General features: G+C 36.0%; 1 protein-coding gene across 6 annotated transcripts in view; it reads right to left on the bottom strand.

Moving 5' to 3' along the window:
* LOC150094561 (transmembrane protein 198-like) overlaps positions 1–13,158 on the bottom strand; it is a 261,654-nt gene that overhangs the window by 89,348 nt on the left and 159,148 nt on the right. For all 6 annotated transcript variants that reach the window (XM_090411785.1, XM_090411783.1, XM_090411787.1 and 3 more), the window contains one exon: positions 2,964–3,197. In XM_090411785.1, coding sequence (XP_090267911.1) covers positions 2,964–3,197 — 234 coding nt within the window. The remainder of the gene's footprint in view (positions 1–2,963; positions 3,198–13,158) is intronic.

Raw genomic sequence — 13,158 nt, 5'->3', positions numbered from 1 at the left:
TTTTTTTTTTACTTTGAAATTCATTTAAATGACTTATTCATTTAAATAACTTAGTTATCAGATGTCTCATATAGTGAATAAAAATATTAGGTCTGAGGACAGAACCAGTTTTGATTATAGAGGAGAGAAAATTTGAAAGGTATATTAACATATAAAACATTACTATCAACTATAACACAGTCAATGAAACTTGTCTTATTTCTTGCATCTTCTCTCCATGTGAATTTGTGCACATTTTTATGTTGGAACATGGTGTTAGCAATAACTAGTTAATATTAAATAACTAGCAAATATTAAAAGTTGAGAGATGCTCAACTTTTAATCGCTTTAAAACTTTCTTACATGTTCTTCTTTTCAATATGAAATTCAATTTTATCATGCTCAAGACTAAATGGTGATCACTTCCAATTTCAAATCCTCTGTACACTCTGGTGTCCTCACCAAGGAGAAAACACCACGATGAACAATAACATAGCAAATGAGACCTATCTTATTCCTTGCCTCTTCTCTCCATTTGCACATTTTTATGTTGGAACATTGTGTTAGTAATAACCAGTCCATGTCCTGAGCAGAAATCCAACAGGTATTTGCATTATTATTAGCTCTGCTCTCTTCTCCAAATTTTCCTAATATATTTTTGTATGTCTGACAATCATTTCCTACTGTGCTATTTAGATCCCCAACAAGGACCAACTTTTCCTTTTTCATTCTGTCTGTTGCTTTCTCTCAAAAAATTCCTCCACTTCTATCTTAGCAGAACTTTCTGTGGGAAGATAGGCACAAATAAGTCTCATTGTCCGATTCCCCATTCTGATATTTTCCCACATCACTCTACTTGATATTGCTTGCCATTCAAGAAGATTAGCCTCAAATTTAGTGTTGAATACTATGGCCACTCCTTTTTTTCCTTCATTGTCATTGCCTGAATATAAATTAAGAAAGTTTTAAAGCGATCAGAAAGATCTCACCAGTTTTTGCCTTTTTTGTTTTAGTCAACTTTATTATGTTAATCTGGTACTTATCCAATTCCTCAGCTAGTTCCATTTCTTTACCATTCAGGCTTCTTATGTTGATAGTACTGATCTTGAACTCTTGTGATGTTGAGCTGGGGTTTGTTTCAGGATTTGTTCCAGTAGCTGACTTTTCAGTGTTAGTCCTGGTTCCCTGGCAAAAACAATGGGGACCTTATTCAATTGGGCAACACTCCAGCAGGCATGAAATTCTGTCATGTTGTACCATCATTTTTTATTTTGGTTTAAGCCAATAAGAATACAATTTGGTCGGCTAATTCCCAAATTGCCAGCTCATCCTCGTTCGTTCAGTATCCAGGTAGATACCTAACAGGGTGCACCATGAGAAGGTGAGGATTAGACATTAGGTCAGAAGCCCTGATTGGTTCTCTGCATTCCTTTAAAGGCCATGTGGAGGTCTACTCTGAGTTATATAGTTTTGACCCTTAAGCCAACAAGCAATAACTTTTCCTTTGTATCAGGTGTTATCTTTAATACTTCAAAAAAATTCCTCCAATTTTTTCTTAGCAAGCCATTCTGTGGGACTACAGGGACAAATAAGTCTCATTGTAAGAGTTCCTAATGTATCATTAGCCATTCTGATATTTACCCAGATCACTCTACCTGATATTACATGGCATTTAAGAAGATTATCTACATCTTTAGTATCAAATATTATAGTTACTTCTTTTCCAAGATAGTTATTGCCTGAATATAATATCTTGTATTTGTTAGCTAGAAGAAACTCACCTATTTTTGTCTTCTTTATTTTAGTAACACGTATTATGTCGATCAGGTAATTCCCTAAGTTCTTCTGTCAGCTATATGTGTTTTTTTTTTTTTTTGAAGCAGTCCAGGAGGCTTGGCATTTTTGGATGCTGTTAATGACGTTGGCTTCCTGGTTGATGCTCTGCAGCCTGGTTTTTCTCTTCCTAGAAAGATTTGGTCGTCTGTCAACAGGATCAGAACTAACCAGGGCAGATGCGGTTACCTACTACATAAATGGAAACTGTCAGACCACCCTTATTGTGATTGTTCCCCCATAGCCCAGACGATCACTCATATTGCGAACGACTGTCCAAGGTAGAATAAATATTAGCAGCTGGGAAAATGTTTTTTTTTTTTTTTTTTTTTTTTTTTTTTTGCAGGGGAGGGGGGTTAGTTATGCTAAGCAACCACCTGAAGATGCTGTTAACCATAGAGACAGCAAAACATGTTGAGGAAATACATCTAGTATAAATAAAAAAAAGTATACAAGTTAAAACTTGGTTATATATTATTCAAGCAAATCTACATGTATAGTCAATCACATACAAGTTTTTGTCTATCACTGCTCAGTTGTGGCTTGGATTGGCCTGGTGGAAGATTTTTGCCTGTGATTGTGTCTGGATGAGGCTCAATACAGAGTTCATGGGCAGACCCAAGAGATTCATAAGAGGCCCAGTCAGGAGTAAGAGGTAGTGACTCTTTTAGGCCACTCACACGTTTTTGAACCCCAAGTTATTGATCAAACTTATTTCTGCCTGGTTTCTGATGAGTACATGTTGAAACAGCTTTTAGGCCAGTGAAACCTAAAGTTAATAAGATGTGAATATACTGACTCCTGAGCAGAGTCCATATTTTTTAAGCAGTATAAGCCAAGATAACTCAATATTGAAGAATATTTTCTCATAAGCTCTCTGGTAAAATACAAAATTTAAACCAAACTGAAGCCTCTATACCTCGTTATATTAGAAATTGAGCAAGAGTGTGCAGCAAGGATGTGATATGTATATTTTTTTTCGCATGGAATGCAAATGAATAGATGAGTGAGTCATCATTCAATGGATTGAAAGATACAATAGGCATACAGAAGGCATCTGATTATGAATCTTGGGATTCTGTGAACATCTCACAAAAATAAAAATGTTCATTTTGATTTCCAAAAAAAAAGTAGCAAAATGTTCAACTTACTCTGCTGATGATGAATACCCTGTCCTGTGATCCGCCATTGTGTGATAGTTCCAACAAAAACCATAAACGGCCATACACCAAGAATAAGCCAGGAAAACCAACATACATCAACAGATGACATAACTCTTATTCTATCCCACACCCAGTGTACCATGATAAACTTTTCAATGAAATAGTCAGCACTAGTTGCAATAACTGCTCCTCCATAGATGCTCGTTCCCAAAATAGTGCAACCTGAAATAAAATTATTTAACATTTTACATCAAATATACGAATAAACAAAATATCATAATGCTAGTTCTAAATATCAATAAAAGTAAAGGAACTGAAAATATAAAGAAAGAATCCTGCATATTCTCTCAATTTGATAAATGCAAACAACTTGAACAAATTCTTATCACTGATGTTAGAGATTTGTCACCAATTAGACATCTCTTCCAACATGAAGTGTTGAGTATTACATTCTCAGTACAGCTACATTATAATTTAAAAGTAATTTATGAAAAGTCATATTTGAAATACTTGTGTTCAAAACCAAAATAGGCTAAAAAATTAAACTTTGAATTTTGTTCTTAAGACCAACAAATGGTCACAAAACACTTGTCAAATTTTTACTAACTGATCAGAATCAAGCATTTAATTTTATAACAACTTTCACATTTTTCAATCCTCAAGCTTTTGAAAGATTAATTAGGAAGCAGAAAAATACTTCCATAAAGAGAACTGATACAGATTTTGATACCCAGAGAATACTGCAGTGAATAATTAGTGAAACATGTCTTTCAGTGACAGAATCTGTCATGAAAAGACATTTGATGCCTCATAATAAAATAATATTTACTAAACTAAACTCTAAATCTAATCTGAAAATGTAATGGGTTGATTATCTGGAGAAAGGTTCTACAATATTAAACTAATATTGGTTTAATATTGTAAGGTTTAATAATGTTTAAAATTGGTTTACAATATTAAACTCCAAACTTTTTCAAGCCATTTCAGGCTTCAAACAAGCAGAGTGGTGGTTGCACACAAAGAAATGAAATTCATCTCCAATTAGAAGCATTCACAAGACATCCATGCCTGCAGCAGGATTCAAATCCATATTATCATACTAACAGACAGCTGTTGTCATAGCTATAACAGATGAGATGCACAAACTTCAAATTCCTAATATATATCTTAAGAGGTTGTACAGGATAGTATAATATGATTGCCTATCAACCAAATTTTGCAATCCACAAACCCACTATCTTCACAGGGAGCATTCTACAGATCATCACTCGCCATCTTGGTTACTCACTTCTAAATCCTCACCACAACTTCCTCATCCCCAAGAAACCCAGGTGACCAGACTGAGTACAGTAATCCAGATGTGGTCATACGAAGACTTTATAAAGAGGAATGATAACTCTCTTATCTCTGCTTGTGTTCTTCAATAATCAAGTAATCCCATGAGCTACCCTGACAACTTTAGCAATATATCCTCTAAACTTCAACTCCATATCTACAACTACCCCTAAATCCCTGGCTTTATCAATTTCCTGGAGTACAGTTCCCTCAATGTGGTACACAGCTTGTAATCTTTGTATTCCAAAATGCATAACTTTACTTTACACTTTTCCACATTAAACTAACATCCATTATGTTTTGTTCATACTATCAGATTTAAATCATTCTGCAAGCTCATTACATCACCTTGATTAACTATTACCCTATCCAACTTTGCATCACCAGCAAACAACTGAATATCTTCCTTCAAATTATTTATGTACAAATTAAACAGCAGTAGTCCAAGCACATAGCTCTGCAAAACTCCACCAGTCACCTGCCTTCTGGATTCTGCTCCTCCATATACTACTTTTTTGGTGTCTGTCCATCAGCCACCCTTGTATTCATATCACTAGTTATATCCATCCCCACTGTTGCAGTGTGCATGACAGTTCCATGTGGTTCTGTCAATACCTTTGGAAAATCCAGCAGTATCATTACATATCCATTCCCTTTATCCAACTCAGCTGTCACTCTATCATAAAAAGTTAATAGACTACTAAGGCATGACCAACTGTTCACAAAACCATGCCACCCCTCAAAGTATTATATTCTCATCCACCCATTCCTGAATTCTCTTTTTGACCAAATTTTCCAGTACTTTAACCACCACTCCTGAAAAACCACCACTACTGACTGGTCTATAATTTGCTACAACAGACTTAGATCCTCCTTTATGGAAAGGAATGGTTTTGTCTTTACTTCCACTCTCTTAAGACTTTGCCAGAGCTGAGACTTAAATTAAACATCCTAGTCAAAGCACTCCTGCACATTCTCTTAAAACATAAACCGATATCCCATCCAATTCCAAAGCTGTATTTGCATTCAGATTCTGCATTATCCTAAGTACCTCTAATTCATCAACCTCTGTTCTCACATCAGCCCCTGTCACCTCTACTATAATATCTTCATTTGGATGATATACCCATGAAAATGGGTATATCAGTTTTTCAGAAATTGTTGGATTTCTGAAAAAATGGTCATTCAGAAATTCAACAATTTTGTCTGTCTCTGTCACCTCTCCACCATCAGTACTCATATTTGATATAGGATTAAACTAAATTTATTTTATTCTTCCTCCTACTTGCCACATAACAAAAGAATTACTTGGGATTTCCTTTGGCCTGTTCACTAATTACTTCTCATAATTTTCCCTTCTCTACCATGTTGGTCAATTCTCCTTACATAAACCCTCCACAACATTTTCTTTTTTTGCAGCTTTTGCTTCATGATACAACTCATCTATCTAACTCCTAGCTGCTCTACCCTCCTGACTTTGGGTATAGTAGTGGAATATCGCTTCTTGCAGATATTTCCTGAGAACATCTTTCTTTGCAGATCTGTGCCATGGTACTGCTTCAAACTGCATCCTAAGCATGTCATATATCACCTGCCTAGTAGTTCCAGATATACCTCCTGCTTAATTAGAATTTCCACATTTTTCTATCTCCCCAGTTGGGGGCAATGTGACCACCTCTGTTATTATTATTATATCCTCTATGGATTCTGCAAACTCATCGCGAGAGGTTCATTCCACTGACAACATATTTATCATACTTAATCTTAAAATCCTTAACACTCCCTGCATTAACAATATATTGCAGCAAAGTGTTCATTCACTCACAATTCTCCATGTAAAAAAAAATCTACTCCTCACATCCATCTTCACCACACTCTTACATAACTTCCAAGGATGATGGCCTCTAGTTCCTTCCCTCTTGCCTTCTACTCTTTTTATAATCCCCTCTGGATCAATCCAATAAAATCCCTTCACTAACTCAAATGTGTCTATCACATCACATCTTTTCCTCCTATCTACCAACTCTGCAATCCACATTCCTTCAACATCTCTTCACACGAAGCATAAAAGTCTTGATATTGTCTTAATCACTCACCTTTGGTCTCTCTCCAACATTGCCACATCACACTGAAAACCAGGTAATCAAATCTGAACCCAATAGTCCAAGTGTGGTCTGACCAGTGCTTTATATAGTGGCACAACCACTTCCTTATCCCTGCATGTTAGAGTACTTCTTATCATAGCAGCCTTTGCAACACTAGCAATATGCCCTCTAAACTTCAGTCTGTCACCATGCACTCCCAAATCTCGAATCACATCCACTTCCCACAGTATGGAACCATCAATGTAGTACACAGCTTTATATTTTTGCACTCCAAAATGCAACCTTGTATTTATTAATATTAAAACTACAACCCTCACTCCTTTTGCCCAAGTCAAAAGTCTATTCAAATGTTCCTGAAGGGAATTAACATCAGCAGTGCTACTTATAATTCTCCCCAGCTTTGCATTGTTTTGTTCTTCAAGAACAAAACCCTGGGGCACAGCACTACTTACCCACCTTTTTTGAAACACTGCTCCATCATACACAACTTGCTGGTATCATTCAGAAAGCCGATTTATGATCCATCTAATCAATATATTATCTATTCTCATTTTCTGCAGCTTGTAGAACTACTTATCATGTGGATCTATCAAACACTTTTGCAAAGTCCAAGAATATCAATATATATGATTCTCCCTTATCTAACATGCTCTTTACTCTATCATACAATGCATGTAAATTGCTAAATTACTAGTTTTTTTTCCTGAAAAACTTTAGTTTCCAAAAATCCCTGCATATGAGGGTCACCCAAAAATAACCAATTTTTTTTTTTTTTTTACACAAAAATTTAGTAAAGTTTATAACCATATTCTAGTCTTCTTCAAAGTGCTCTCCATGTGAGTCAATGCACTTGTCCCAATGTTTCTTCCACTACTGGAAACAGTTCTGAAACTGCCTAACTGGAATACTGTTCATAGCCTCCAGTAACGTTTCTTTCACTTCATCCACATCAATGAATTACCCTTTCATGGTTTTCTTTATCCATGGGAATAAAAAAAAAAGTCATGTAGAGAGAGATCTGAAGAGTATGGGGAAGAAAACAACCACCATGTTGTTTTTTGTCAAGAGCTGTTGAACAGACAAGGCCATTAGAGGCTGGGGCATTATCGTGCAGCAACCAATCTCCGCTACTCCACATTTCTGGCTGTTTTTGTCACACACTATCACCCAGTCTTCTCTAAATGAGATAAAAAAAAAGTTGGTTCATTGTCTGTCCAGAAAAAAACAAATTCTTTATGTACAATTCCATTCATATCAAAAAAACAAATCAACATTGTCTTGATATTTGATCAAACTTGACATGCCTTCTTGGATCTAGGTGAATTTAAATGTTTCCATTGGCTTGATGCTTGTTTTGTTTCTGGAACGTAACCGTAGCACCAAGACTCATCCCTGGTCACAACTTTTAAAAGAAAGTTCTAGTCATTAAGAACTTGCTCCCTTAAATCACAGCAAACATTCAAACATTTTCTTTTTCTTTCTTTTTTTGTCCTCTGTGAGAAAACAAGGCACAAATTCTTCTCCCTTCTTGCAAATCTTCTGTTAAAATTTCTAGCACAAACTCCATGAAAAATTTGTTTCTTCAGAAACTTGCTCAATGGTCTTTCAACAATCTTCATGGATTGTCTGGCCAGATCATGGTCTTCAATTGACATGTCCCCATTTATGAAAAGGGGAAAACCATTCATGTAGACCTGCGTTTTACCTAAAGCATCGTCCTTAAAGACTTGTCGAAGCATAAGAATAGTTTCAGTTTCAGTTTTACTCAAAAGAAAATAAAATCATGCACTCTCTGTTCCTTGTGGTCAGTCACCACAAAATCACCAAACTTGATTGTAAGCACTAACAAAGAAGCAGCACAACGAACCAGTTCACACAGGATGATGCCACTTGCCAGACTGGCACAGAAAACTGCACACTCACGATGCCTAGCAGCAGGATCCATAACTAGAAAATGCATGCGCGTGCCAAGTTCAGATTTCAGCTATTTTTGGGTACCCCCTTGTATACCTTGCACCACAATTTTTTAACTTTAATTTTTCAAGTAAATATGGTATACACTTTAAATAGTGTAAATAAAAGTTTTTAAATAAACACTTTTCTTAGCACAGATGAAATATACTACTTCTAGTAGTAAGACTTATACGTTGGTTAGACATAACTGGTAATTAATTTACGGAATTAACAATGCATATAAAGTATATTAATTAAAGATAACTTTAATGAATCACTTCTATATTTCGGCAATTTCACATTGCCATCTTCAGGAACATAAAGATATGGTATGTGCACTAAGGAACTAACAAAGCAAATGAGGAAGAAAGTAAGAAACTAATTTTGTTCCTAAAGTCCTAATGGTGCCCTCTTGCGGGCTAATTTGGTAGTCTTGGCAGTTGGGTTGAAGTTCTCATAATGAAAGTCTCCCAAATTTGGGGCAGTTTCATGCACCCAAATTTGTTGAGGTTAGGAACGTTTTTTAGAGCTGCTGAAGATTCTTTGAATAATCTTTCGTATTTAAACTTGCTGCGATGGATTATTTTTGTTTTCTTCCAACGAATTTTATGGTGGGTATCTAAGGCATGGTCTACCAGCCCCAGCTATAACCCCAAAAAAATCCAAAAAATACTAAAACCTGTAAACCACAACCCCCCTCCCCCCCTCCACAATAAAGACTACACCAAGTCTATCACTATCCCCTACATCCAGGGCACCTCTGAAAAAATAACTAATATCCTCAAAAAATATGACCTTACTTCCTGTTACAGACCATATAAAAAGTTGGCATCCCTTATCCACTCTACCAAAGACCAACCACTTCCCCTAGACCTACCTGGTATATACCAGGTCCCTTGCAGCTGCAAATTGTCCTACTTTGGCCAAACAGGCAGAACAACAAATATCAGGATTTCAGAACACCAAGATTACATCCGGTTTCACCAGTACAGCCGCTCTGGGCTGGCAGACCATGCCTTAGACACCCACCATAAAATTCGTTGGAAGAAAACAAAAATAATCCATCGCAGCAAGTTTAAATACGAAAGATTATTCAAAGAATCTTCAGCAGCTCTAAAAAACGTTCCTAACCTCAACAAATTTGGGTGCATGAAACTGCCCCAAATTTGGGAGACTTTCATTATGAGAACTTCAGCCCAACTGCCAAGACTACCAAATTAGCCCGCAAGAGGGCACCATTAGGACTTTAGGAACAAAATTAGTTTCTTACTTTCTTCCTCATTTGCTTTGTTAGGTCCTTAGTGCACATACCATCTTTATGTTCCTGAAGATGGCAATGTGACATTGCCGAAATATAGAAGTGATTCATTAAAGTTATCTTTAATTAATATACTTTATATGCGTTGTTAATTCCGTAAATTAATTACCAGTTATGAAATATACTACTACGTTCCCTTGTGATACTTCATTTTATTAACACAAAATTTTCATCCCAGTAATAAGGGCATCTTCAGTATGACTTTCAAATTAAATATGTAGACTGAACAATAAAAATTCATAAGCTGCACATACATCATGTAGTGATATGGTCTAAATAAATTAAGGTTCTAATAAAATATCTTTAACAAGATATTTAAAAATAAAAATAAATCAATAATAATGATGATGGTGATAAATTAATTTGGGAACTTGTGAAGAAGGACTACTTCCCATAAAAGGGATAATTCAAGTCCATTACTTCTATTTAGATTTGGATAATGTAAAGGTTTTATAACTATCTTTATACTGATGTTCTAAGAAATAATTACTGTTATGGAGAATCGATTTTCTTCTGAAGAATTCTATGTATGGAGGTGATAGAATATTCTGCAAGTTGTGATTATTCTGGCTCAGAGAACTTAATGCAATCTAAATGTTCACAACATACAGCCAACTATCTACCTGTTTAGCCAATACTGGCAAGGAATTTTATGTGCTCCATGGTGGGTCGGTCAAAGACTACAGTTTATCTTTAGCATAATTGATTTTATTAAAATTTCAATGTATTTATACCATTCTGTAGGTAGTTTTCAGTATTGAGACCACATATTAATATAAGAGTTTATTAAAAATAAACAATTAAGAGACCTGACAAGTTTCGTGCTTCGTAATTTTTTAATTTTAATTTTTATTGTTTATTTTTAATAAACTCTTTATATTAATATGTGGTCTCAATACCGAAAACAACCACAGAACTGCTTAACCACAGAAACCTACGTTTACATATTTATACCATGTCACTCAACATCATGTATGTGCAGCTCATGAATTTTCATTGTTGATCTACCAATTTATGTTCTAGCTGTTTATTTTGAAAGTCATACTGAAAATGCCCTTGATACTAGGGCAAAAATTTTATGCTAATAAAAATTACATACGAAGGTATTTTGAAAAGTTCTCGGCCTAACAATTAAAAAACGAATTTATAATTTCTAAATTATTTTTCAACATAATCTCCCTTAAGACTAATACATTTATTCCAGCAATGGATGCTCCAGTGCCATTATCCCATCCCTGTAGTGGTTCTCAGTAAGATCTGCAAAATACCCCTCTACAGCTGCAATCACATCTCGATTCGAAGAAAAACGTCAACCAGCGAGGAAGTGTTTTAGTTTTGAGAAGAGACAGAAGTCAGAGGGAGCCAAATCTGGGGAATAGGGTGGATGTTCCAACAATTCATAGTGTAGATCCCTTAATTTTCCCATTGCCAAAACACTTTTGTGAGCAGGTACTGATGAAGTATGATTTTTTTCTTCTGCAAACTGTGTCTTTTCTCATGATTTTTTTTTGTCTAGTCTAGTTAAAAGATCAGAATAACATTCCCTGGTTATTGTTTTGCCCTTTTCAAAATAATTAATAAACAAAATGCCTTTAGCATCCCAAAACACCGATGCCATGACCTTTCCGACTAATGGAACCAACTTTGTCTTCTTTGGCACTGAACAACCAGCTTCTGTCCAGTTCAGAGATTTTCATGTGAGTGCATTTTTGATCTACTGTGAGCAAGAGCGGCATCCATCTTGCCCAAAGCTTTTTCATTTGCAATTCTTCATGCAAAATATATCCTACACATTCTTTTGAAATGCCTATAATCTCAGTAATTTCATGCCAATATGGTACTGGATGATAGTGATATGACAAGAAATAGCGAGGTTGTACCAGAGAACTGTGAGGGTGTGAATGATAGTATTAATTCAGAGCATATTAATGGTTTTACAGAGAATAAAAAAGATGAGATATATGCAATGAGTGAGATTGCGTTGTTGAGTGGTGTGATACAAAGGGCAAAACAGCAGCGAGAGCGTATGAGCAAAAGTCGACTGAATGAACCAGCCAATAATAAAAAGTATGATAGGAAAAATAAGCATATGAGTGTGAACATGAACAAAATGAAGGATAGAGTGCTGTATGGAGACTCGTCAGTAGAGGATTTAACAAAATCGTACCAACCGGGTGCGACCATAAAGGATGTAACTGAGTCTATTAGAGAGCAAAAGGAAAGGGTGAAAGAAATGATTGTTGTGGCAGGTACAAATGATTTGAAAGGAGATAAAATGGAAATGGTAGAGGACCTGAATGAATTGTTTGAGGTAGCAAAAGAAAAGAGTGAGAGAGTTGGAATGATTAGTCTTTTGCCACGGTATGACAGTGAAATGTTTAAAAGGAGGGCCATAATTGCAAATGACTTTATGCGTGGGTTATGTGTGAAGAGTGGTGTGGAATTTGTGGACGTGTGGAGTGAGTTCAATGGGCAAAAGGATCTATATAAGATGGATGGCTTGCATTTGAATGGATACGGTGTAAGGAGACTTGAAAAAGTGTTGCTGAATGTAGTAGATGTGCAAAATCAGGGAAACTAGATTTATTAAGGGGGGGGGGAGTAGATATACAGTCCTTATAGAGGCAGTTGAATGTTGGCACTTCCAGACCACAGGTTATTGGTATTAGTGAATCATAGCTGACTGTAGATGATATAGCTAGTGGGATTGAATGTGATGGGTATAGTGTGTTCAGGAATGACAGAGAGAATAAAATGGGGGGAGGAGTATTGTTGATGATAGCTGATGAGCTGCAGCTAAGGAGAATAAAAGTTGAATTGCAGGATAGAGAAAAGAGCACATTTGAGGCCATTTGGTCTGAGATTGTGGCTAGCAGAACAAAATATACAATTGGGTGCTGCTAGAGACCATGGAAAAGATGGTGGTGACAGTATGCACAAGCAAATAGAAGAAATGAGTGGAAGGAGGATAATTATTATGGGAGATTTCAACTATGGTCGCATTGATTGGAGTGAGGAGAGAACAAACGGGAGGAAGTAATTGCATTTTATGCAGTTATTAAGGGATAACTATCTGCGACAGCATGTAATGGAAAATACTAGGGGTCAGAGAGTGCTTGACCTAGTAATTACATCTGAGGATTTGACTGTAACAAATATGACCACATTGCCACCAACTGGTGAGAGTGATCATAGGGTCTTCACTTGGGAGGTGGCTAAAGGTGTTGAATTTACAATTAAGACAGGGTACATGTGGAATTATTGGGCTGGAAAGTATGATAAGCTTAGGAGTTTGATTGGTTCAGTGCCATGGCATGTACAACTGCAAGAACTAGAAGTTGATAGTGCATGGGAGGCAGTTGAGAAGTGTTTGCATGAAGCAATGGCTGATTGTATACCTAGAGTCCGAATAATAAATCAAGTAGGGGTTAAATGGATGAATAACACCATTAAGCTTGAGCTGCAAAAAAAG

The sequence above is a fragment of the Typopeltis vanoorti genome, chromosome 22, assembly GCF_054136105.1.
Source record: "Typopeltis vanoorti isolate ZY-2024b chromosome 22, IOZ_Tvanoo_1.0, whole genome shotgun sequence".
Classification (NCBI taxonomy): Eukaryota; Metazoa; Arthropoda; class Arachnida; order Uropygi; family Thelyphonidae; genus Typopeltis; species Typopeltis vanoorti.
Note: the sequence above shows the minus strand (reverse complement) of the source record. Positions and strands in the feature narration are given on the sequence as shown.